This window comes from Sinocyclocheilus rhinocerous, unplaced genomic scaffold, assembly GCF_001515625.1.
Source record: "Sinocyclocheilus rhinocerous isolate Xijiao unplaced genomic scaffold, SAMN03320098_v1.1 scaffold503, whole genome shotgun sequence".
In the NCBI taxonomy this organism is placed as follows: Eukaryota; Metazoa; Chordata; class Actinopteri; order Cypriniformes; family Cyprinidae; genus Sinocyclocheilus; species Sinocyclocheilus rhinocerous.
Genome location: NW_015643185.1, coordinates 1,329,666 through 1,357,489, shown reverse-complemented (window position 1 = coordinate 1,357,489; position 27,824 = coordinate 1,329,666). Strand labels below are relative to the sequence as shown.

The window sequence follows — 27,824 nt, the reverse complement described above, 5'->3', positions numbered from 1 at the left end:
CCACTAGAGTGGTCTATTGTGCAGATACTGAATTCACTCAAACCCCCAAATATATCACAGCACTGGGGTAAAGAAAGCAATGAAGCTCATTCTCAAGTTTATGTCAGATATTACTTGCATTTCTTTTTAAATGATTTTTTAATGCATTAGCTGTTTAATGGGATCTGTTTGAGAAAACAGCAGTCAGTCAACACATTTTGATTCACATTTTTCTTTAATGATGATGTAATGAGTTTCTGAAAGACTGTAAAAGTGGTACATTGCAAGTAGTTGTTTTTAAGGCAATCATTTTATAGTCATACATCAGCAACCATGGCAAGGTAAAGACAGACCACCCCTTTTTAATATGTAATCTGCCAAAGCACATCAAGGGAAAAGTTGTTTTAATATGGCATTGGCAAGTACCCTTAAACTGAGTTTTAAACCTGACATATGACAATTTTCATGCATATTGTGGGCCATATGGAAAACCTGACCCCAAAAAAAGGCTTGATTTTTATTCTGGCTGGGTCTAAGGATAAGGCCTTAGCATTACCACTAAAAAGTCACATTAGAAATATACTTGCCTTGAATGTACAGTGTGCTCTGTGGGCATGGTCTTTATTGTATTATAAACAAGTACACTGCAAAATTTTTTCAACAATTAATTGGAATGCTTCACAGTTCTTCCCTTTACTTTTTTTGACAATAAAGAGCTCCTGCCTACCCCGATTACGGTAACTTCAGCTACAAAACACAATGCGGTTTAACAGCAATCCTTAAATACAAATCAAAAACAGTTTTAAGAACTAATTTAACATATTTAAAAGTCACATTTAAATAGCTTAGATATACAGTCATTTAGCTTTAGATTTGTGTACAAACAGTATTTACCTATCTAAACAACTAACTTTACTCGTCATGTGCTCTCCATTGCAAAGTCCTCTAATTCACTCATAGTTATAATATCTGTGTGTCTTTCATTGTTGTCGATACTGTTTTCTGCATACAAAGATGGATTTTGAATTTGCTCATGTGACCTGTACAGTATATCAGGGAATTGCGGTGAATCTCTGTTGCTATTCTGCAGATGACCATTCTGACTCCACGGTTCACTACCTCTCTCAAGCATATCCTGGTTGTCTGCTGGTGTCGACATTTCAGATGATGACCTCAAGGGTGTTAATGAAGACGCAGCCATTGGCAGAAGCCCACGATACAGCATGTAGGGAGTGTTCAACATCTCCAACGATGCTGGCTGTGTTAGAGCACCCTGAGACCTCTGACGGACATTCAGCTGTATATATTTACCCGTTACTGGGTCATAAAATGTCTTTGGCTTAACCGGTAATGGTATATCCACCATGAAGTACTGCCCTGAGTTTGGGTCTTGCAAAAGCTTTCTCTGTGTCACGGGGAAAGGTTGGGCGACTATACTGTGTGCTGGGGGGGTGTAATTTGGCTGGATGTCATACTGTGAAAGAGGAGGTGACGCTTGTACCACTAGATGTGTTGACAGTGTGTCTGAAGGTGAAGAGGGCACAACAGAGACGTTTCTGATTGATTTGGACTCTAGCTGTTCATGGTTTTCAGGTGCCATCTTGGGGGTCTCTGCCTTTTTCATACGCCTCGTTGTAAGTCTTTGTGCTCGCCGAAGACCTTTTTCTGATTTTGGGGGCACCGCTGGAGGTTTACCGACTGGCCTCATATCACTACAGGCTGATTCTGGTCTTTCATAGCAGGATGACTCTGGTCTTTCGTAGCAGGCGGACGCAGGCCTTTGGTAGGTGTCTCTGTAACTTTCATGCTTGGGCATGAAGGCTACACTTATGTTGGCCACATCTGTGAGGCTCGCTGTACAGTTCTCCATATCCTCTGACACTCTGCTGATGACAGAACGAGTTTCTTCTTCCTCAAAATGTTGGCTCCTTCTCTGATGGCTCTTTGATTGTTTTGTTGCATATTCTGCTGAGGGCAAGTTATTGTGGAGTGTCTCTTTTAATTTATGGAGCCGATGGGCAGCAATAGGCGGTTCATGGTTGACTGGAGGGTTAACAGACTCTTTGGGGTGAATTTCATCTTCTTTCTCTGAACCGCTCAAGTGTTCCTTTGGGGAGCCAATCCGGAAGTCTTCAGAGAATGACCTGTGAAAACATGGCTTGACGGTTTTGGTCACAGAAGATGTTCTGATGGTATTATCCTTCACTCTGAACATGACGGGTTTCCCCATGGCTGGAGAAGAAGAGTTGGATCGCGGTCCTGTTGCATGAACTTTACTGTAGTCTATTAGACTTTGCAAAAATGAGTCGTCTTTTTTCTCTTTCTCTGATTTTGAGTCTGTGTTTTGAGACATTTTGAGACATGGAGGAGGTAGTTCAGGTGCTTCTTTTGGCTTGATTTCAGTGTCAAGAGCATTCACTGTGTAATATTGTATTTCCTCCATTTCCTCTCCAGGTGGTGATGTCATATTTATTTGGTTGTCTGCTGCTTTTACAGTGCCAGACGATGACAAGTTTGCTAGAGATTCTTGTCTTCCATAATGAGAAAGATTGCCCTTTTCAGTTGTTTTGTCATGAGTCATTTGTCTTGATCTGCTTATTGTACAGTCGGCTTGCAATGGTACACCTTGGGGATTCTTGGACTGATAAATTTTGTTCCCTTCTCTTCTGTTTGGATGCTCCATGAAAGTTGGTTTAGTGTTTGATTCCTTTTGATTCGTTAGAGCCCTTGGTTTGGTGCCCATTGATGCAGCTTCATATTGTGAACCTGAAGCTACCAGTGATAAAGGTTTTAGTTGAACTGTACTGGGAATCAAGTGGTTTTGTTTTTGAGGTAACATCTCTTTATCTGTTTGTTTTTTAAGTTGTGATGTTTTTTGCTTGAGATTTTGACATTTCTCCATTGAAATGACATCTCTTTTAGACTCTCCCCCTATATCCGACACATTTCCATATAAATCTTTATGAATTCTTAAAACTGGCTGATCATAACTGTTGTAGAAGTCAGTTTTAGGGAATAAATCAAGCTTTTTTGTATCGTCTTCAGCAGAGATAACTTTCAATCTAGCATAGTCTGCGATAGCTGATATTTCTGGTCTAGTCACCTTCTTGTTCCTCTGAGTAGCCTCTGGTTTGCACAATATCCCTTCTTTTCTTGTGTCCTGTTGACTTAACTGAGCATGCTCTTGTTCATATCGTGCACTTCCTTTTGTTTCTTGCTGATACTGGTTTGTATTAGTCTGATCACCCTGTTTTGTCTCCGTAGCTTCAACATTTCTTTCTTTCTTCCCTCTGAGGCTGTTTCTGTTTTCATTAACTTTCAAATCACCATCATCTTGACCACTCAGACTTAATACAGGGTCTTCTTTCTTTCTTTTGTCACTGTTCAGTGTGGGTTGTTTATTATCATAGACTTTTATATCTTGAGTCTCAGCTGCTCCTTCTCTTGGATTAATTTCTGTCTTTTCTAATTTACTTGGACTGTCTTTCTTAAGTGGTGTGATTTCTTTTCCAACATCATATGTATTTTTGCATGTCATTTCAATGTGCCCTTTCATATTATCCACCGTTTTGGGTTCATTTTGGACTGCAAGGGGCTTAACTGGTAAGTTATTTTGCTCTGTAAAGTCTTTTTCACCCACAAGTTCAGTCACGACAGCTCCTTTCTTTCCTTTCAGATTTTCCTTCTTTGTCACTTCATGTTGGTTTTTGTGGCCTGGCATGAATTCCTTGTTTGATGATACTTCCGCTGTAGACACTTTTATGTACTCTAAGTGAATTTTTGGGACTTCAAAACAGGCCTGGTCTTGTTTTACAACAGTACACACATCCTCACCAGTACTGCTAACTTTATCCCTATAATTATTAACATGTGTGGCAGTGCCATCTTTTAAAACCATCTTCATCCTGTTTATAATTTCATTACTCGTGTTAAATTCAACTTGTATCTTCTCTTGTGACCTTTTCTCCCCTCCTTTCTCATCCTCCTTTACATTCTTTTGCAGAGTTTGAGCATGTTTGTCTGAGACAGATTCTTGTTTCATAGCCATTACAGGATCCTTTTGTTTTGCCTCATGCAAAGCTTTCTCAACCTTTAAGTTAAATGTTTCTGTTCCATGTATTTTATTCTTTTGAGACGTAAATGTATCAGTATCATTAAACAATTTGTCTTCACCTTCCACCTTTTGAGACTTCTTTTTAGATTGGGGTATCATCCTTTCAGGAATTGTACTTTCAATGAGTTTAGTGTTGACTGTATCCTTTGCAACGGATGAAATGAGTGCCTTTAAAACCTCAGTTTTTGTTGGCCTTGTTGATTCATCTGTTGTTGTAGGTTGTTTAGCCATCAGGGATACATTCTCAGTTTTATTTGGGGACTCTCTAGAATTAGATACAACATAAATATTTCCTGTCATTTGCAGACTTTGCACTTTATCAGTGTTTCTCACTTGCTCCTCAACTTTCTTTTCCTTCAACTCAATTTCATTTCCCCTACTTTGCCTTGATGGTTCAATGTGAGTATCTTGATCTTGTTCAACATTTTCTGTATCTTTGAGTATTTTGGTAGCATCTCTTGTAGAATGACCAAGCTTTGGCGTATTGTTTCCTGTACTCTGTTGCTTTTCAGCCATGTTGTTGGAATGAGTTATTGATATGGTATCATAGTGTTGCACTTTTACTTGCTTGATTTCGCTCTCAGTCCCCTTTAAAGGTTGACTGGTAATGGATGCTTGCTGATCAGAAACCTGTCTGGAGTCTTCTGGATGTGTTTGTGTTGTTTCTGAGCTTTTTTCTTTGGATGGTAGAGGTCTGTTCATTCCATGATTTACTGGCTTGTGTGGCAGGTGAGTTTCAGTCTCCTCCTTTTCTTTTTGTTCTCTCTTATCTTGCATATGTTTTGATGTGAGATGACCGCAAACTCTGACCGGTAGCCCATATTTAGCTAAGAGGTCCTCATATGATGTACTGATTCTTTCTGTGATGCCTGACTTATCTGTAGTTGCCGGTGGTTCACACTTTCCAATCTTGTCTTCTTTGTCTTCAATGTTTGAAGACACTTCAGTCTGTCTGTGAACATCATGTTCATTTTCCGCTCTCTTGTTTTTAATACAAAAGCTTTCATCCTTCACAAATCTGTCAGTTTCAACAGAACTCTCCTCTTCTTGTTTTACCGGATTTTGTTGCTCATCAATATGACACTTACTTGACACACAAATAGTGTAGATCATAGGTTCATCATTTGAAACTGCTTCTGTTTTGCTTGAGACACAAATACTGTAAATGATGGGTTCCTCTGCAGTCTCCTCATTGCTTGGTGTAAGAATGGTGATGTTTGATGTATCTGCTGTGGATTCTACATTCTGTGTTAAAACAGGCTGTATATTATTCTTTTGAGTTGCATCCTCCTCTACTATTACTTTATGCTGGGGGGAAACATTTGGTTTTAGTGCATCTTTAGCTGATTTTGGGGGTTTGTAATTGGTCGGATTCACTTCTTGAGACTCTTTTGTGGACTTTTTTGGATTGTTTTTCTCATGTGATATTTCCAATGGTCTGGGAAATCCTTGTTCTTGTATTGGGATTGCACTTTCTGTTATTTTCTCTCTCTGTTGACAGTTATTTACTACTTCTGAATCATCTTTTATTCTTGAGATACTCTGATGGTTTCTTGGGAGTTCATTCTTGTCAAATGAGAACAGAGTCTTTGTATTTTCATCATCTTGATGGATTTCTTTTTGCTGACAGCTTTCTTTTTCTTCAGCTGAAGCTATTTGTGTTAGTGATTCTTCATCTGCTTCTGGTTTTGAGTGACTCTCCACCATTTGGTTTATAGAGGTCGTTTCTACAGCCTTTAATTGTGAAGTGTTGTTTTGTTGCTTAGCTATGTCATTTTCCTGTGTTATATTGTTTTTGTTTATTAATGCTTGTACATCTTCATTATTAAAAGGTTTTAGTGTTTCTGGCTCCCTGGTTCCTTGTGAGGCCAGGTCATTTGTTGGTCCAGAGTTGATTCTGACTATATTTTCTGTTGATGACACCTCTGAATCTGAATTGACCCCAGAATTGTGTTTGTAGGTTCTATTTATAAGCTGCTCTGGATCTACATTCAACGTATTTGTTTGAAGGTTTGAGGTGAGCTCTGATTTGGATGGTTCCATTAGTCGTTTAGCAGGTGGAATTCCATATTTAAACTTAATGTCACTTGATGAAGATGTCAGTTTACTAGCTGCAATCCCAGAGCTATTTTTGATTGGTTCATTTTTAGACTGCTCCACGGCAGCAGTAATATTACTTTTAAGATGTACATAAGCTTCCTCAACTCTGGGTGTGTTTTTCTCCAATCCCAAGAGAGAATTTTTATTCAAACCACTGTTTGATTTTGTAGTTTCAGTGCTTGTAACATGTAAGTCTTCTTTGATTATATCAGCAGGTTTAGTCACAGCTTTTTCAGAGGAAGTATACTGACTCTGGCTACTTCCATACAGATTTTCTTTCTGATCATGCTGAACTGTTTGTTTTTCAAACTGCTGTGCAGGTGGATTATGGGAAGTGTAGTTCTCTCCGTAGGTCTTGACTGTGGCTGTCAAATGACCTGACATCGATTCACCTGGTGACATTTCATGATAACATGTAAGTCTTCTTTGATTATATCAGTAGGTTTAGTCACAGCTTTTTCAGAGGAAGTATTCTGACTCTGTCTACTTCCATACAGATTTTCTTTCTGATCATGCTGAACTGTTTGTTTTTCAAACTGCTGTGCAGGTGGATTATGGGAAGTGTAGTTCTCTCTGTAGGTCTTGACTGTGGCTGTCAAATGACCTGACATCGATTCACCTTGTGACATTTCATGACTTTGCTTTGCCGATTCCTTATTAGTGTTTATATTCTCTGAGCTTGTCATACTTATTTGTTTATCTTCTGAGATTCTGGATGGCTTGTAGTTTTTATGGACATTATTTTTCATATTTGCCACTGTTGCCCTTCTGTCCTGAGTAGACGTTTTTTCTTTCATCTCATTATCATCAGCTGGATGTTTGTCATTCTGCCTTTCTATAGCCAAAGGTTTGTATTTTACATTCCCATCCTTCTTTTCTGGGACTGCATTCTGATTATCTTCAAAATTAAGAGGTTGTATTTCTGTTGATGGTGGAGATCTATTCTTGGGATGATCGTTGTGCAATTTAATTTGTTCTTTGTACTGGGTTACACTGGAATAAGTGATATCTTCAAACAAATGATTCAGCTTGTCTGCTGTGATTTCCTTCTTTACAGAATGACCTTCTTGGCCATCATTATTGATAGTCCCTCTTGCTTTTGTTGCATTTCTCGCAAGAATGCCTTGTTTGGCAAGTCCCTTTTCTTTAATTGCTGATATTTCCTTCTGCGCATGTGCTTTCAATTTCGACGTCAGTATTTCTTGTTTACTTTGGCTTCTTTCCTTGTAAGAAAGCACTCTTGTTGTGACCTCGTCAGTATCTTTTCTCATTGTACTGTCTTTTCTGTCAGTGCTAATATTTGTTTCATTTGTATTTTGAAAATCCTTTCTCACATAGCCAGGTGATGGACTTGCAATGTCCTGCAATTTGTAGCCTTGTTGGTCTTTTACAGGCTCTGTTATGGCTAGTTTTTCAGCTGTATCATATTTAATTGGATTTTGTGGGTTTTCTGTTTTAGCCAAAACAAATGTATTATCTCTTAACCTCCTTGATTGCTCATTATCTCTAATGGCAAGAATATAATTTATGCGGAACCGGTTTTCTTGTTTAGTTGGTAAACTTGTATTATTTTGATGTGAGGTATCAATGTTTGGGACGACTGAATCTTTATCTTGCAAAGCAGGATTTGGTGCACCATTATTGGTGGAAAACTCATTTTGATGTATGTGTAGTGTACTTGAAGATGTATTGGAGATTTTATAACTCTTGGCACCAGTTTGTTCAAACATCTCTGATTGTTTCTGTGTCCATACACTTTCCTTAGTGTGTCTATCTTCACTTGTTGATGACATGTGCCACTGTTTGTTAGGCTCATACCTGTATGGCTGATAAGAGTACAATCCTTCATTCTCTTGACCTTTATAGTCATGAGCTCTCTGATCAAATCTATTTTGTGTCACCATGGTGTTAAAAGAAGAATTTTGCGCTGGTACTCCTTTAACAAAATAATTTTTGACACTGAAACTTTGTAAACCACCATGAACTTCTGTTAGAGGAAATGTTTTGGTCTGGAGACTATTTTTTGGTATTTCGTATGATTCAGTAGGCTTTGAAAATGTGCTTAATTCGTTGTCATGTATAGATTTTTCACTGTAAGATGTTTTCCTGGGTGATATTGTGTCTTCCCTGACCTCTTTCTCCTCCTCCTTTGCGAGTCGACCAAGTTTAATGTCTTCATTCACTTTTTGCATGTACGTTTCCTTTCGGACAGAATAGCGGTCACTGGCAAAATATTGCTTAGCGGTGGCCTTTCTCTGTTTGTCCATCTCAATCAGTGCTGCTATTTCTCCTCTAAATGGCTGTGATTCAGATCTGCCGTCTGTTTCCTTGACTGAACCAATCTGATCCCATGGACATTTTTCTTTAACAGCATCGTTTTGATTGTATTCAATATATGTTTTTCTTCCAAAGTCCTTTCTTTGTTTTAGATCATTTTGACTTGCGTTATCACTCTGGCCGTAAAGCTCTGATGTCTGAGCAGGCAGAGAATGGGTGGGTGGATAAGCCTTTGGAAGCACATTTGCTATTTCTGGCCTAGCAGGAATAAAAGTACCATTGAGGTCTTTTAATTGACCTTCTGATGTCAGAGAGCTTTTATCCTGTGCTGAAAGATAGTGTGTTGAGAGCTCTGTGTTAGCCAGCGGATCTGTGCTGGGAGAGTGACCCTCTGAACTTCCACGGAACAATTTGTAATTAGCGACTCTGTCCTGAATTTGAGGTGAAGTTAATGTCAAATTGTCATATGATCCAAAGCCATCGGTATAATCTTTAGGGGTGATAGGAGCTGCACTGGGCTCTCGAATTAGGTTACATGAGGCCCGTGCATCCATTCCAATCAAATTCTCCTGAGCAGTTTCTTGGGATACAAAAATATCTGAAAATCTGGATTCTCGGCCCTCCAGCTTGGAGGTCTGCTTATTTCGATCTGTTATTTCTAGCCCTTTAAATCTAGTGGGACTGTACGTACTCTTGACTCTTTTTCGGTTATCTTTGAGGTTGAACAGCAGACTTGAAGCTTTAGATTTGTAGCTGTCACGCAGATGTTTGACATCAGTCTGAAGTTTAGGGTCAGTTTCACCCTGGGAAGAATAATCAGAAACAGAAGGTGTGTGTGCAAACTGCAGGATCTCAGATGTCTCTGTTTCTTGTCTTGTGTGAATAACTGGTGTGAGGAGCTGAGTGATGTTGAATGGCGTCACACTGCTAGGCAGGTTGCTCTCAACCACTATCTCGTGTGTAACTTTGTTATTTCTAAACCAATTTGAATCCGGCCTACATGTTCTCTCATTAGTAGGTGAGACTGTGGAGGGCCGGTTGCCTGGAAGTTTGTTCCTTACTAAGTTATTGTTTTTCTTCCAAGGTGGATAGTTAGAAGCCATTTCAGATTCGCACCTCTTCTCAATCGCGGAGGCTTTCTGGACAACTGTGGACCTGGAGCGCTGGCTGGCCACAACATCCTGAATTTGCCTCTGATTGAAGCTCCTACTTACACACGGAGAGTTTGGAATTCTGTGGTTGTCTTTCAGCTCTTTGTACATGGGAGAATCATACCACTGTGGGAATTCGCTAGCTGACATAAACCCTGACACATTTGTACTTTGGAAGGAGAACCTGTTGTACTCTTCCCAAAGCTGGAAGGGACTAAATTCACTATGGAAAAAACAGTTTGTAGAGTTCAGTGCCTTGAACTTACTTTTCGAAGATTTCATCAGGACTGTTGTGTCCATCTGCGCCACTGTGGCAGCCACGTCAGATGTGTAAAAATGGTTTCTGTAAGACTGAAAGGGGCCTGACTTAAAATTCTGATGATATCCTGAAGAGAACTTAATATTCTGAAGATCCTGAAGTTCTCTTTGGATGCTTAGCATAGCTGATTTGTCCCATGATTCACTGCCAAAGTCTCTATACCTATCCCTTGCCAGAATAACGTCACATGTCCCGCTGTCATGGTAACACTCCCCTGAACTAAAGGCTTTGATTAGAGATGACACCCTGGATGTGCTCCTGCTCTGCTGCCATGTCACCTCCTTGGAGCCATTGTTCATATAAGACAAGCTTCCCTCTCTGAAAGCCTGTTCCTGATGGGTTACATCCACATAGGAATGCTGGAATGTCGAGGCCATCTCTGACTGTACTTCTGCTTCCCCATATTGCTGAATGCTGTATGACAATGCTTCGTGGGAGATTGTCTTTTGCTGGGTTTCCTCTGCAAATGCCTTGTGTCGTTCAGTAGGAGATGAGAATAATTCTGAGTCATTGTAAATGGCCTCCTCTCCGATGCACAGGCTCCTGAAGGCACGATCGGTGAGGTTGCTCACCTCCCTGTCTGTGTCATCCATAAAGATGCCGCTTCTGGATGTGTCACTGAGGCCATCTGAGTATTTGCGGTGGCCCTGCATGCTTCCCCGCTGGCCTGTGTTGCGCTTTTCCAGGGAGCTAATTTCAAGCGCTCACTCTCATGGGCAGGGCGCAGTTGTCCCTGTCAGTCTTCAGATGGCTGACGCAGGGTGTCTTGCATTTAAGTAGTTCACCTTCTAAAAGGTGATCAAAATGCCTTCCTTTCCTGCAAAAGTACCAGAGATGTCATAAACTTGCAGTTCACTGTAGTTTTCGACAAAGGTCTTGCAAATCGCACTGCTAGTCTTTGACCTTTAAATCTGATCATTTGTGAGTTGAGCCACACCTTTGCCTTGTATCCTGCATATTCATATCATGTGAAGTATATTTAGAGAAGGAAACTGCTTCCCATTCTTACACAGGATCACATATTAACCTTCTCTGACACTTACTTACATGCTAAAATGGGTCCCACTGGAACACCCTGCACATGGACTTCGTATGGTAGTAGTGGTAGAATTATAGAAGTATTTGGTTCTAGCATTACCTCCAATTTTAGATCATTTAAATGTTAGTATGTTTTGAAGTAATTAGAACTGTTCATTTTATGCATTTTGCCTTTACATATTACAAAACGGCATGTTTACAGTTGTGAAAATTTAATAAATATAATTAAATATGGATTATTTTAATATTTTGCCTTTTATGCAGAGCAGTATTCAGTACAACACATGTAATGGCAATTATTTCAAGACTCTTTGCTAATTGCTGGGGAATAGCTATAAATAGCCTACTTCCCCCACATCAGTGTGGTTACAAATTTAAACACGTGAGTAAAAATAAATTCCCCTGATGCTTTGAAACATGCAAGACATTTTGGTGAGAATACCTCTGGAATGTCTTTTCCTTTGTGTTGATCTAGTATATGCAAGTATGTAGAAGTATGAATGTGTAGACACACACACACACACACACATGTATATGTGTATATACACATACTGATTTTAATTATAATTATTATTACTTTGAGTTGAAGTGTTGTCTGTATGATTAATAAACATTAAAGTTTTCAGTCTAATGAAAGCAAAATATGATATTTGTTTGAGGCTGATTCGTATAGTCTTTTAACTCTTTTATTCTTGTCCCTGCCTGTCCTGCATTCACAGAGCAGTTTGGACATTACAGATGCTACTTTAATACAGGGCTGTAACCACCACAGACACATCCTCTTAATATTCAGAATAATGCTCAACCAAGATTTTTTTTTTTAATGATAGATTCTTAAACATTTACATTTATTTATTTTTACATTTGGATACATCCTTGCTTAGTAGTATGAAAACATAATAATAATAAATAGTAGGGTTACACTGTCTGCATGTACATTATGTTTTATTAAAGATAATAAAAACTTAAAAGCATAATTTAAATGGAAATATATCATACTTTGCGTCATGAATCAACTGAAACTTAATATTGCAATTTCTTTTATTGCTGTAAATACATATTTTGGATTATGGTACTCATACCCACAAATAATAACATATTTATTATTAATAATTACATATTTCTATTAACTATATAATAAAGACATTTTAGTTAGATTTTAACACCTTGCATAAACTATCCACATTACATTCTGTACACAAGTGTGCTTTTTTTTCTTACCTTTTGCTCTTATATCGCATTTTTTAGTGGATAATTTTTTTCATGCTTTAGAAAGAAGCTATTCCTCATCTGTTGCATATGTGCAGCAAAAAAAATCTCTTCAACAATGCTTTTGCTGGGCTCTCCTTAAAGTTGACAAAGTGCAGATGTAAAGGCCACTTTGTACAAGGGCCCTGGTGGGGCTAAAGCAACGAGGGTTCCGAAGCAGAAACACGCTGAAATAGCAGTGGCATCAGGCAGAGATGAACGAGCTGGAAACATGGGACGATGGCTTGAGACAGTACATGTATTGGAATAACCATGTGGTGTCAAGTGTCAAGCCGATGAAAAAAAAAATCCCAAGCCTGTAATTCTGTTGTTCCATGTCAGGCCTTAATAATCAAAATTACATTGGAGCACCATTGAAATTTATAATGCCAGGAGAAAAATCCGTTGTTTGTGGCATAACATGCATCCACTTGTTGAGTTGTTGTGGTGGATAGCACGTATCTAACCAGATGAATATGTGCCCATGGTGTAAAAATAGCTTCTTGCTTCACATACAAGTGTCACTCTCTTCTTTTGGCTGAACTGTGCCCACAGACTTGTCAACAGATGATATCTGACCCCTTTTGGGGATTTTAAGAGTTAAACATGTCTATTCAACACTTTTACCCCAATTTTTTTTTTTACGCCAGTCAGCCCAGTAACTGTGAGTTATTAAAGTCTAAGAAAATTGAATAAACTGGACAGTCCCTGTTGCAAATTACCTTAATATAAGGGGGTAATAAAAGGGTCACAATAGGAGGGGTATTTTTTGAGCCAGCTCCTCCCCCTTTCAGTCAATCCATTTTCAAATGTCCCCCTGATGTCAAGCTATCTCACGCCAGTCTTCATTTTGCAGCCAGGCACTGCTATAATAGGACATGGGTGCAGTGAGCTCTTTCCCAGGAGTCTTGGCTGCAACAGAGGGCCTGGTGTGTAAAGGTGATGGACACTCACATGTGGAGCGGCAGGGTAGTGGTAGAATTATAGAAGTATTTGGTTCTAGCATTACATCCAGTTTTAGATCATTTAAATGTTAGTATGTTTTGAAGTAATTAGAACTGTTCATTTTATGCATTTTGATTACAGTTGTGAAAATTGAATAAATATAATTAAATATGGATTCTTTTCATATTTCGCCTTTTATGCAGAGCAGTATTCAGTACAACAAATGTAATGGCAATTATTTCAAGACTCTTTGCTAATTGCTGGGAATAGCTATAAATAGCCTCACTCTTCTTTAGAGCTTTGTTGCTAAGCTCTCATCAGAGCTGTTTCTCCCTCACTCACTACTTCCTCAACACTCACAGCTGTAGTTTACAGCACTATTTGGTTCTAGCATTACATCCAGTTTTAGATCATTTAAATGTTAGTATGTTTTGAAGTAATTAGAACTGTTCATTTTATGCATTTTGATTACAGTTGTGAAAATTGAATAAATATAATTAAATATGGATTCTTTTCATATTTCGCCTTTTATGCAGAGCAGTATTCAGTACAACAAATGTAATGGCAATTATTTCAAGACTCTTTGCTAATTGCTGGGGAATAGCTATAAATAGCCTCACTCTTCTTTAGAGCTTTGTTGCTGAGCTCTCATCAGAGCTGTTTCTCCCTCACTCACTACTTCCTCAACACTCACAGCTGTAGTTTACAGCACTGCCTGATACTGAGCAATTCATTATCCTCAGCTGAACAAGATGACATGTTATGACCAAAACAACACGAGTCCAACAGCTGAAAACATGAGAGATGGTTACAATATAACAATTCAGAAATCCATCATTTTTGTTGTCATAAACGTTTTTGCATTCATTTGTGCAATCATGAAAATTCTGATCATGAAAAATAATGTTTTTTACACTACAAGAAACTTTTTCTAGTAGAAAATTCTAAACATCTATAAAATAAGTTTTACATCAGAAGCAATATTCCATCTTATAGATTTTTTTTTTCAGTTTAATTTGCATAGCCTCCTAGAAATAAAGGTTAAGTTTCACAGTACAAACACATAAACTGTTTGTTTGAGTAGTCCAAAACAGCAACATTCAACCAGTATAGTGTTCGGGAACGGGACTATCTGTTTAACTAACCAGTGGCAGACACAGAGTATTTCATAATTTTGTAATTTTTTTAATGACATTAAAGATGCAGTAGGAGATCTTGGAAAATGCTAACTTTAGCCTCCCACACTCCCTGCAATCGCTGTCCAAAGCCACACCCCCTGAACGCATATACACTCACAGACCAGAATACCAGAGACAACATTACTACAATAGGCTACATCACCGGTTCCCAATTCCAGCCCATATTCCGAAGTGAAGTAAACTTCAATGGATTTCCCCTGCTCAGGGAGGAGAGAGTAATGAACACTGTATAGGGATCATATCGATCGGAACACAATTCATGCACGTAGCTCACTTCTAACGAGCTGGTTATCAAAACGCACTAGTGTAAATGTAGCTTTACATCTATGGGGGTTGGGACACCTACACACTACAGCCTCACGTGTGAGCCACATCTCTGGGCGGAACCGGCGTAAACTAGTGTTTTTCCTGGATGCCTCACCAGAGCCAATCACCAGCACTTGATTTAGGCACATCAAGCATGCTGCACGCTTACTGACTTACTGAAACCCTTAGGTATCGAAATTTGGTACGACATTTGGTACGAACGACAAGACAGTTTTCGATATCAGAGGCGAATAATTAACACAGTCAATAAGCACAGTCACTGAAAGTACTTAGGCCATCAAGTATTAGAATAACGTCACTGCTCCCCGGCTCATTTACAAAATGCCGCTGAGAGAAAATAACGCATAGCTCTTCTTATGGCGCCTGTAATGTTCTCGGATATTGATTGTATCAAGGATATTAGCTGGTCTGTGACTTAATCAGCCACCGCCCCCATCTGAATAAAGCTTGAACTAAATGACTCCCTCCTGAGGGGTCTGCTCTGTCTCTTTTTATTAAAACCACACAGTCATTTGAATGAATATGTCAATAGATCTTCCCTTACATGCTTTTACAAGAGAAGAAACTGAATTGTGATGAATTCTGAGTGACAAATGCTTACAGCATTTTTTATTTTAATTCAAATGTTATGGGCTTTTTTAAAATGCTGATCCACTGGGCCTACTACAGTATTTCAGTAGTTCATAGCTAATAAGCCTTGTTTCAAACCATGATCGCTGACATCCAAAGATCATGATTCAAGAGTTTTTTTATTCCCAGAAAATTGTAAAAATTTACCAATACTGGAGAACAGCAACAGGCTATATAATATGTAAATAATCTAGGTCATTAAACGGTCCTATTTCCTCGCTGGGTCTTTTTTTGAGTGCCACAATGCTGGTCCTCTGCATATCCAGTGGTATAATTATAAAACCAATTAACTGAGAATAATTTGCCCTAATGGCAGAGCCAATAAACAAACAAACTGAGCGAGTGATTTAATGGAAGGGTGTCTTTGTGTTGCTTTGTTGCCTTGCGAGTGGCCCAAATGAGTTTAACAAGAGCTCCCTCGAGATGCTACATATACCAGAGATATGAGAGAGCATCTCCTTTTGATTTCCCCTGGTCCTCGACTCCCATTAAAAACTTTAAGAGGCATCTGTAGAGGTCGGTCAAGCACCTTACTGTACCCAGCACTGACCAAACCGGAGATGCCCATAGTAGAGACTGGACTGGAAGGCTCCTGTATTAGCTGTTGTTGATAAGATGTTGTTGATGTGATGTGTGTGTTATTGTGCCGTCTCTCCCGCTGACTCGTGTATTACATTAACAAGCCACTTACTGATTGACTGAGAGCTTCTCTCCATGAGCCCTTTTAATCTACTCTGATATGAAATGCATGATTTCGCTGCAGGAGTCAGGTCTGCGGGTGGGCAATGTCTTAAACTGTAATTGAATAAGTGAAAGAATCACTGTGTATTACGTTATCAAAGGGTAAACCTTTTTATTGGCACACACACGCACCAGTTTATACACATTTGCTGCAAAATGTCATCCAAAACACAAGCTTCCAGACTGTGAACAAAGTGAACCATTTTATATCTTCTTGAACTATAAAAGCCATATACAGTATATAACTATAAAGTGGATCTCATATTTGCATATGCGTAGATGTGAGTTGGTTCCATGTGAGAGGATCTGGCATCTTCTGTGTTGTAGCCACATGGAGTCAGTGTAGAGTCCTGATAGCAGGAATTAATGTGGTATTCAAAATGAATTGAGTTGTCCTTGCATTTTGCTGGCATGATTAACTGGTTAATTAGAATAGACAAAACAGGTGTTTTGCAAAGAAAAACCTGATAAATGAGCTTGAAAAAAAAATACTAGTTTTAACTCCAGAAGTGATGTCAATACTGTCTGCTATATTGTCTAATGCTTTTTGGAATTGCTATTTCTGCAGCATACAGTATGTACAGTAAGCCTATGCATGCATCAATACAGTATTCCACAATGCAGAATTTACATTTCCAATATGGTAAAGGAACCAGCTGTGATTTTGAACGTTTCTTGACTCATTATTGTAACAGTAACTGTACTTCTTTTCAGGATGATAACTGGATGCTAATTCCGTTTCACATTTAATAAAAAAAAAAACACAAAACAATATAGCTAATTGAGTAAATGCATGCTAGTATTCCATTTTGAATGTAGTCAAAGATGTCAAATATACGGTCCTTTTTTCCTAGTTGTAATCAGTGAGTTGGAGGCAGTCCTGAAAGATAAGTGGTGGCATTTTTAGAGAATTGTTTATACATAGAATTCCTACTTGTTTAGACTGCTGAGACTCTTATCATGTGGCTTGTGCTTTGCAAAAAAGCTTTGAAAAATAGGAAACATCTGATTTATGAGAGTGACTGATTCCATCATATCAAAGTTTACTAATAACTGCCATTTTCATGGCAGTTGCTCGTTTAGTTGAGTTCAACATGTTTCATGTATTATTGTAGACCGTGAAATTCACAACAGGCTTTGTCTCCACGCAGCATATTACAACATGTTGTATAGGCCCTATGCAATAAATTCTTCCTTGATCCGAAAAATGGAAAGATTTTTTCCAAACAATACAAAGTTAAAGACAAAAGTATTGCGCTAGCAGGGCACGTGTTAAGCTGTAGTCCTATACTTTGTTGCTATATATTAGCACATTGTGTAATTCTACTCCTCTTGGCAGCAGTTGTCAGGAGAAACCACTAGCTCAGCACATTACCCTAAATAAACGATTATGCTTCAAACCACGAGATGGGTGGACAAGAAATGTGTGCTGAAGACAGAAAACTACTTACAACTCCAGACAGAGTACATATTTTTAAGAGTCAAGGTTTAAAGGGATAGTTCACCCAAAAGTTGAAAATTTGTCATTATTTATTCATCCTCATGTCATTCCAAACATGTATGACGTTCTTTCTTCCATAGAATACAGTATGAATTTTTTTTTATATGTTTGGTCAGTTTGTTACACAAAGCTTTTATATATTTTGTATAAATTATGTATAGTGCATGAGTTTTTCAGACTACAGTACTGTGCCCTTTTTAAAACTTAAAATCCTCAGTCACAATCATTGTAATTGCATGGAAGAAATAAACTACTCTACGTAACATTAAAATATCTTCGTGTTTACCAGAAGAAAGAAAGTCATGAGTTTGGATCAACATTAATCTTCATTTTTGGGTAAACAATTCCTTTAAGCTTTGTGAGAGTCCACTGCACTCATTATCTAACATAAGGATGTAAACGCTACTAAGACCTGGCTACTTCTCCTACTTTCATATGCTGTAGGTCCAGCTGAAATTTTGTGCTGCTTCCAAAGATTCTCTCAGGAAATGACATTTCCTACGTACTTTTAACTGGCAGGGGGAGTGATTACAGGATAGAGAAAGAGAAAAAGAAAAAGAGAGCGGGTGAAAAAAGAAAGACTGGGAAAGTGGGGTGTTTCTAACTGGGAACAGAGCATGCACTGTTTCAGATTACACACACACACACACACACACACACACACTGAGAAGGAGAAAGAGAAAGAAAAGGAGAGAAAATCCCAGGGACTCCTTTCTTTTCTTGACTTTAGTTGGGTTTATGGAGCCTACAGATCTGCAAAATGAAGCTCTCTGCTTTTGCGATAGTTCTCCTGACTAGGGCTTTTATTGGAGGTAAGACTGTTTATGTTGGCCTATTAATATGCAATGACGAAACAACTTGCAAAATAGCTTTCAGGGGGTACATGATCAGTGAGGATTTTTCAGACAACAGCTTCCCATTTGTTATACATGTAACTGCAGCGTTCATCTGCATAAAACTATTTTGCATGCTAAAAAAAAAGTAAGTAAACAAAACTTTTCTACTTTTATTCAATGGCCTCATTTTACATTAAATATGTGTATTTTTCTTCAGTGCATAAACATATTGCAAAATGTTGCATTGTTCAGAACAGTCTAGACATTTCCAGGTCAGGGATTTATTCAGAAATATTATTGTGGGCTTTTTGTTTACGTCCAAATCTCTCTTGTGATGTGGTTTTTACATTGAAAACAGAGCCCCAGTTGACCCCTGAGGGACTCGAGTAATTGGGACACAACATAAACACGACGAAGGCTTTTAACAGCTGGATACAATCTTGTTGTTGCGTTCCCTGCTCTGTCCTGCAGACAAATGTTTTCCACCTGTAGTTTCTGTTTGGCACGGCATATTAAACCCAGATGCATTCAGATATTTTACACCCTTTATGGATTTGGTCCAGAATAGGAGATATATATATATATGCTACAGTATAGAGAGAGAAAGAGAGGAAGCCTATGGTAATTAAATCTTAAAATCAGAATCAATTTCTATAATTGTTTATATAACTTAAATGTTTAATCACTACAGATTTTATTGTATGCAATTATCTTTTTGAGGTATAAAAAGTACTATAGGAAAACATAATAAGTATTTTTATATATTTAAAATTTCTGAAAAATAAATTAGCAATTTGTTAATCTCTTAGGTTTTCTTTTTATGATTAAAATCTATTTTATTTCTCTTTTGCCTGCGCATTTAAATCATGATAGGCAATGACTTTCTTGGATTTTTTAAATATTTTATCATAAAATCAGATATACTGTATTTAATATAATACATCTGCAGCTATTACACATCAGCAGCAACAAAACAGAGAAAGTCTAAACATGTTTTTATTCTTTTTACTGTTTTCCCCAGAGCTGAGTGAAGCTTTAAATGTGACCGTCACCCCTGGGCCAGTCAGCATGTGTATGGAGGGAGACAATATCACTTTGTCCTGCTTAGTGTCTCAGAGAAAGAGAAGCAGCAGTGTCCTGGTGCTACACTGGCTCTACTTCCCTACCCCTGAAGACGAGCACCTCGTGGTCAGGATGGGCATGAAGAAGACCAAATATTACGGCAACTACAGCAAGCACTTTCCCCAGACCAGGTTCCACCTGTGGGAAGAAATGGACGGACAGATCTATCGTATGCTGATCCTGAATGTGTCCCTGGAGGATGGGGGCAACTATACCTGTAAAGTGCAGGAAATACGGAAGCACAGAAACAAGTGGAGGGCCTCGTCGAATGGAACAGGAAGCATGGAATTACGAGGTAACTTAAGGATTTTTAAAGCTGTGTCTTAATTGATGTACAATACACTATGTACCTTCTAGTATATGACATCTTAAGGCTATTATCGTCTGAAATGAAGCACAGTTAGTTTGTTTGTTTTGTTTCTCTAAATGGAAACATTTGACTTTTTCAGTTGATTTATCAAGTGCGCATCCTCTCATTTTGGTATTGCCATTAGCTTTAGCATGTTAGCTAACCTGAACCCAAAGCATACTTCCGACTTTACCTCATTTTTCAGTGTGAACACACTACTTGCACTACTTATACTAATAAATGGCATAGAACAGTGCAGATATATGCAAAATGCAAATGACCAAATTCACAATGTAAAAGCTTTTTATGCAAGTTAGCAATCTGGAGTATAAAACTAACATTCAATTCATGAACTAGTCACTAGCGCCAGCAAACACTGTGGTTAAGTTGGATGTGGTGGAAGAGTGATGTCTTGCCACGGTCAGGGCTTACCACACAACAGCTGTTTCCTCCAGTTCACTAATCCTTCAGTTCATCCAGCACAGGGTCAATTCCAATTCCACAATTGGTGACAAAGTTCATTGTTAGCTATATGTAAACCTCTTTTACAGCGGGGATGGTCTGTCTTTTTCAGAACATCACAAAAGAGTGACTATATCAGATTCACATAGTGACATTACTCCATGTCAACAGTTCAAAGCCCAAATCCAAATAGTTTTTGAATGGTCCATAAAATTTCAAATAATCAATGAGAAAATGAGGCATAAACGTTCCCATTTCTCGCATTGTAGCCTTTTCTTACATGCTAGCTTCAGTGCATTTGTAAGTCTCAGGGTTTGACCTTCCACATATATATACATAATTTCCACTATAAACGGGTTCTGAACCAAAACAAACAGACCATGAGGCTGTTAACAAGAGCAACTGGCAAGGATGCAACTGAAAACATTTACTCTGGCTGAATTATGAGTTTTCCTATGGTGCTCGGACAGGTCCCCAAAGCCTCAGCGTCCATTGGATGAATCATCTGCCTGATAAATGGCAATTGCCTCATGCTAGCGACAATAAAGAGAACAAAGAAGTATTAGTTGCATGCACTTGAAGTGACAGTTCACTCAAAAATAAGCATTCTGTCATCATTTACTTAATTTCGGCCAAAGACTTTCTTGCTGCTGTAGAACACAAAAGGAGATTCTGAAGTACATACTAGAGCTTTCAGTCTTTTAAAAATCATTTTGCGTGATCAATAGACTAAAATGTAAGCTATTCACTGAAAATCTTCACCTTCAACTTGAGAACTGGAGTATCAGGGTTTGACCTTCCACATATATATACATAATTTCCACTATAAACGGGTTCTGAACCAAAACAAACAGACCATGAGGCTGTTAACAAGAGCAACTGGCAAGGATGCAACTGAAAACATTTACTCTGGCTGAATTATGAGTTTTCCTATGGTGCTCGGACAGGTCCCCAAAGCCTCAGCGTCCATTGGATGAATCATCTGCCTGATAAATGGCAATTGCCTGATGCTAGCGACAATAAAGAGAACAAAGAAGTATTAGTTGCATGCACTTGAAGTGACAGAATGCAAATGATGCATTCTGTCATCATTTACTTAATTTCGGCCAAAGACTTTCTTGCTGCTGTAGAACACAAAAGGAGATTCTGAAGTACATACTAGAGCTTTCAGTCTTTTAAAAATCATTTTGCGTGATCAATAGACTAAAATGTAAGCTATTCACTGAAAATCTTCACCTTCAACTTGAGAACTGGATTAGTCCATGAATAAGTCAGCCTGATTTTGAGAACTCAAGTCATTTGAAAAGATACGTTTTGTTCTCTCAGGGGCGTGCCAGTGAGAACTAGGGAAGATGTAAAGATTTTCAGTGAATAATAAATTACATTTCAATATGTTCCTCACACAAAGCTTTTATAGGTTTCAGAAGGCTTGGAATACAGTGCACAAGTCATATTTCTTCTTTTATCTTCCACTGAAGAAAGACAGCCATATGGGTTTGGAACAACATGAGGGTGAGTGAATGATGACAATTTCATTCTTGGATGAACTATTTCTTTAAAGTAGCTCAATTTATAAAGTACAAAAAGTTATTTACAGTTATGCTGTTAATTACAAAAAAATATTTACAGTTATGCTACATCATTGGCTATGAATAACCACTGCATCTTAAAGATTTCTTTGTATAACTGATAAAATAAAAAAAACTAAAAGTTATAAGTCTGTGTATTTTAGAAGTTATAAATCACGGTATATTTAAGCAGGGTTTGTTTAGAAAAGAGATAAATGCAGTAAAAATACTTTTTTTAAACCATTCCATAAAGTGCATATGCAGCTGATGATTTATTTGAAGAAAAACATCAGCATATATTTCACAGACATAAAGCAAATAAAAGCAACAGAATATTATTGCAGGGGTTAGACAACCACTTAACCGAATCTGAGACACAAGAAAACAAGAAAAAAGAAAAAAACAAATAAGGAAGGAAATGGAGGTAGTAGGTTGACTTAAACAGGGGAATTTGTCTCGTGAAAGATACAACAAAACAATGTCAACCATCTGAGATACCCCATAAACAGACCAAAGCAGGACCACAGTGCGGGGTTAACCACTTCAACCAACTTTACAGCCACAGGGTTGGCCTGAAAATGACTTCATGCTTTTCCAAAACAAAAGCGGCACTCAAACATATGCTGTTCCCCACCCGTTTGACTTTGGAAGTAGTGTGCACTTTGTTCTCAAATGTTATTGCACAATGTGTGCAGATCTGAAAATGTCTGCAGACTTGAAAGAAAATGCAGATCAGATGTGTAACTGTATACTTGCTGCAGATGGAGTCAGTACTAATATAGTGCATGTGAGAGGAGACGCACAACAGGATCCGTTAGGACTCAGAACACAGAAAGAAGGGTGCTAAGAAGTACTTTAATATGCTGCTGATCAAGGCTTATGTAGGTGTTTTTGGAAGGGTTTCTTTAGAGCTCAGCCCTTGTGATTTTCACTGCTCTAGTAATTAACAATGGGAAATTTAAATTTTAAATACTTTCTCCTAACTGAATATGTAGAGATTTCCATTTGTAGATTGATTTACCTTCTTGAACTCTTCTTCAACATCTTAACCTTCCCAACACAGCAACACAGCAATGGTGTTGGTTTGGGGGCAGAAAATTCTTGGCTGGCCTATGGCAAATGGAGGAAGTGTTCAGGAAACTTCATGAAAACATTTTTTTTTGTTGTTGTTTTTTGTTGTGATGATAGTGGCACAAAAATTACAGTTTTAAGAGAGTGAGAACCTTTATTGTGTTTCATCATACAATGATCTAAATTTTATTCAGCTAATTTGACATTTTAACTAAATATCATACAATTATTTTTGAAAGTAATTCTGTCCAGCAGTACTCTCAACATCTGTAAGCAATTTCCCCTGACCTGACATGTTTTAAAAAATGCCATGCAGTAAGCGTTTAAAGAAGAAATATTAATGAAAGAATGAGAGAAAATATGATTTTCCATATATTCTCACAAATCTGAATTTTGTTTCCCAGGTAAACAAATGTTAACAGTATTTAGTAGACTAAGTTATTTAAACATTGATGTAATGCATGCTGTATGTATTAATAGCTGTTTATGAGCTTTCTGTGATAGATTTATTAAAGCCACATTTCTCAGGGTCAAAGGTTAAATATTTTTAAGAGGACTCTAACACAAATTCATTTTAATCTAAATGTCCTTGCCTGGTCATATTGAAGCCTCATCAAGCACAACCCTGCAAAAAATCTGCACGGAATACAAGATGTTGGGGAGAATGACCAGGTTGAGCCTTGAGTCAAATATGCAACAATGTTAATACATTTAATTATCGTGTTTTCCCCTAAACTTAGAATGTAAAATTGCAATACAAATGTTAAGCACAATAAAAACCACAACAACTGAAAACCAGTTTGCTTTAAAAAAACAAAAAAAAAAAACTGACCTAACACCGTGTCTACACCGGACGCGACAGTTGTCGTGTCGCACCGCAACAGCTAAAGTCTGTCTACACTGGACGCGACAAAGCGACCGTTGAAAATCATTTGAAATTTGTGTCAGTACGTCATAAATAGAACACAGCAGCAGTTTACTGTTGGGAATTTGTCGCGCCGCACCGCACCGCATCCAGTGTAGACAGCATAATAGGTTCTATTGTATTTTGTCGCATCGCGCCACTGTCCGGTGTAGACACGGTGTAACCCCAAAGGTCAATAAAAGCAGTTTTCATAAAATGTTTCTTCCTTTAATAAAATAATTTTTAAACATTTTACCTTTTTCTATTTTTACTTTTCATACTTTTGTCTCTTTTAATGTTTTCAGTACAAAGCGACCGTTGAAAATCATTTGAAATTTGTGTCAGTACGTCATAAATAGAACACAGCAGCAGTTTACTGTTGGGAATTTGTCGCGCCGCACCGCACCGCATCCAGTGTAGACAGCATAATAGGTTCTATTGTATTTTGTAGCATCGCGCCACTGTCCGGTGTAGACACGGTGTAACCCCAAAGGTCAATAAAAGCAGTTTGCATAAAATGTTTCTTCCTTTAATAAAATAATTTTTAAACATTTTACCTTTTTCTATTTTTACTTTTCATACTTTTGTCTCTTTTAATGTTTTCAGTACATCATATAGCGAGCACAGGAAAATCTGATGTCATATGCCGCATGTTTGAAGGTATGCTGTTACCTCATTATTTTAATAAAATAAGGCAACATGTTGTTTATTGGCAGTCTGGAGTCTCTGTCACTGATCGAGTGGATAGGATCACAGCTTACAGTGTTGGACAGACTTTGGCGAGTGTGTTACATTTCCTCCTTTCTGGTGGAGAAAGACCAAACCAAATTCAACCAAGTGTAAACCAAGTGTGCTCACAGCGTTTGGTTTATATTTGTGGTCAGCTCTTCCCAAGCTTATACTGGAATAAGGATTCTCTTTTGGTTTATGGCACTTTACAACATTTCCACTACATTATTACAAAATCCACTACATTTTATATACAAATTCAAAAAATACATTATTGTGTGTGTAATTTATAGTTTTAATTCCATTTCCAAAAAAAAAAAAGGTAACTGATATATCACTTTTCAAGAAAGTTTTTATTTGTTGTCTGCAAGGTCAGTGCTTGTTGTAATTTAGTGTTTACAGCACATTGTTTTGCTGTGATCTTTCTCAGATTTGTATCTTTGTGCTGTGCTCATCTGCTCTATTGGTCTGGTCTGTATGCTTGTCTTTGCCATGACTATCACATGTCAGCACCTGCAGCACAAATGAAGACTACGAGGTGATGAGCTTTTTTAACATCATTTATCATTTACATGATGATACGTTTAAAAATACAGTGTCATCAAAGCAAAATGCATTTCAAAATATATCAAAAATGATTTTATTCTTATTGTATGATTCTGTTTCTTATTACTACACACATATTATTTATTTATGTTTTATGCTTGTTCAATTATCTCTATATAGCCAGTTATTACCTTGTGAAGTGTCCAGAAAACAGGTAAACCAATGCAAAATGATTTATCACTGCTTTACTGTTATGATTGATTGATTGATTCTTAGACTGATTCTAAGAATAACATCATTGTGTTTTATATATCCAGCTCGGGAGAGACCGTAACCAGTGTGTGCAGCTCCTGTCCTGCAATGCACAGAAAAGAGAGACGACACAAACCACAGCTCAGAGACGTCGCTGAACCACTACCACCACCACAGATACCAGCTAAAGGTACATAACAGACTGAAACCCTTACATTAAAACACCAAATCAAAAATGACTGGGTTATCAAAATGTTGGGTACCACTGTACATGAAGGTTCATTTCAGTTAAGCTAGTTAATACATTAGCTATTTTGAACCATGGATGAGCATTTATTGCATTTAATAATATAGGTTAATGGTAATTTATGAATATACTATTGTTCATTATTATTATTTAAAATACATGAATGAATTGTTATTTACATTGAAATTATATGTAGACCAAAGTTAATAAATGCTTTAAATTATTTAATGTTAGCAAATGTTGAACCCTTAAATGTATCACATTTTTTGGTGTTTTTCTTTTTCTTTCTTGCTCTCTCTCTCTCTTCTTTTTTTTTCTAGCACCTGTACCAAGAAAGCCGCGTAGGACCAAACTTTTAAAGGCACAACCTACAAAAATGGTAGGAATGCTAACTTTTATTGAACTCATTTTACATAAGAGCATTATTTTCTTTCATACTAAAGCATTAAAAAGATTAAGTGATGCTGATAGGGTTTTCATAATTGTCCTAATAATAATATAATCTTTTTATTCACAATTTTATAATATTTGCATCAAACGACACACTATTTTTAGCCTCTAAATTGAATTTTCACAGACTAGAAACATGCAAGAGGGAAATAATGTGGCTTTCTCATTGAGCTTTATGTTCGCCACAGTTATTGCTATACAAACCTCCATTTATGGGTGTTATAATTTTATTTACTATTATTACTTTCCAAAGCGTGATTATTTGTTTAACATGCTTGATTCTTATTAGATTAGTTTCTAGGGAAATCATCACCAAAAAACAGAAAATGTTTTACGGTCCAGCATTGTATTGTGAAATCCAGTTGTAATCTGGTTGGTCAACGATGATAAGCTTTATAGACTCTTCTTGCAGAACACAGACTTCCTTAAATAAGTGTGACTGGCAGGGGATCGGAGAACATGTATATGTCTATCCTGCTGTTCTGTCCACTTGCTTGTTTGCATTCTATTTTAGAAGTACTTCCTTTGACCATCTGAAATATATGTTTATCAGATGAAGTGGCTGTTCCGACATACTTGAGACTCTTAGTTAGAACCGTCTATGAACAATCCTAAAATTATACCTATAATTTCATGTTGTTCTGACCCCACATTCCCCAGAGAAACTCCTCTTTTAGACCTCTGACCACATACTGTAGTTGTCATATATCTGAAATGCCCTGTTCTCTTCTCGTCTTCAAGCCAAGGTTGGTAGAGGACAGCCTGACATATGCAGAGCTGGAGCTGGTGAAACCGAAGCCTGAGCTGAAAACAGACTTGACTGGATGTGCACAACTTCAGCCTAAAACACAATGCACGGGGACTGTATATGCCCAAATACTCTTTGTGGAGAAGCAAGTGTAAATATTAGAGTTTCATACCACAATTATTTATAAGATTAAAATATTTTTACCTACATACTGATGTTCTGTTATTTCATGCGTACTAGTATTTCTAGTATAAAATCTGTAGTACAACAGCAGCGTTTTTTTAAATATATATATATGGGCACATTTATGTACCTATGAATTTGAGACCCCTTTTTTTTAGCCTAAAAAGTAAGGGCTGCATTGTGGATTTAACTCCAAACATGTGGAATTTGATGATGCAATTTTGTAAAGTATGTAACAATTTTGTTTTTTGCTATGTTGTATAAAATAAAGATTACTCCTCTTAAAGCAGAGGATGATACAGTATGAGCAAAAGAGCACATTGATTTATTGTCTCATTCATGAACGCTTAAACAGGTCATCATTGTGTTGTTTATTGAAGCATATCAAAGAACATTTAACCTTCTGATATAACCAGAATAAGACCTGTAAGATCAATTACCTTGTTTGTTGTAGTTTACTTTCCATAACTAAAAATACATATGTCAGCTATAGTGCATTAAAGGGCAAGTTAGATATTTCAATGGGAATTTCAATTTAACTTGCCTGTGTATAATTAAAAAAAAACACCATATGTATAATGCAAAAAAAACCAAATGTATAATGCATTTTTACAATTACATTTTTATGTGCATAATATTTACATTTTAAGCAACATACATAATACTTTTCTATTTATGCATATAATGCAATTTATGTTATAAATTATGTAATATTTTCTGATTCAGGGGCGATCATAATTTGTTACTTTACAATTTATTAATTTTGGTTGATTAATCATTTTAAAAAG

At 37.4% G+C, this 27,824-nt stretch overlaps 2 protein-coding genes and 1 pseudogene across 2 annotated transcripts; 1 reads left to right on the top strand and 2 right to left on the bottom strand.

Moving 5' to 3' along the window:
- Window positions 1–228: 228 nt before the first annotated feature.
- LOC107757149 (uncharacterized) lies at window positions 229–6,592 on the bottom strand. The gene has a single exon (XM_016574562.1). It carries the CDS (start codon window positions 6,575–6,577, stop codon window positions 899–901), a length of 5,679 nt encoding a protein of 1,892 aa, XP_016430048.1. The 5' UTR covers window positions 6,578–6,592; the 3' UTR covers window positions 229–898.
- Window positions 6,593–6,612: 20 nt separating this feature from the next.
- On the bottom strand, window positions 6,613–13,106 carry LOC107757103 (uncharacterized; the record flags this gene model as incomplete). The annotated part of the gene is made up of 2 exons (XM_016574480.1): window positions 13,064–13,106; window positions 6,613–10,643 (listed from the first exon to the last, which is right to left on the bottom strand). Coding segments are annotated over exons 1-2 (4,074 nt in total), but the record flags the coding sequence as incomplete, so codon positions are not given.
- Window positions 13,107–18,222: 5,116 nt separating this feature from the next.
- Window positions 18,223–27,339, top strand: LOC107757151 (V-set and transmembrane domain-containing protein 4-like; annotated as a pseudogene).
- The last annotated feature ends 485 nt before the right edge of the window (window positions 27,340–27,824 follow it).

Coding starts and splice junctions, on each gene's coding strand:
- LOC107757149 (XM_016574562.1), bottom strand. CDS start 6,577: ATGTCAGGTCATTTGACAGCCACAGTCAAGACCTACGGAGAGAACTAC.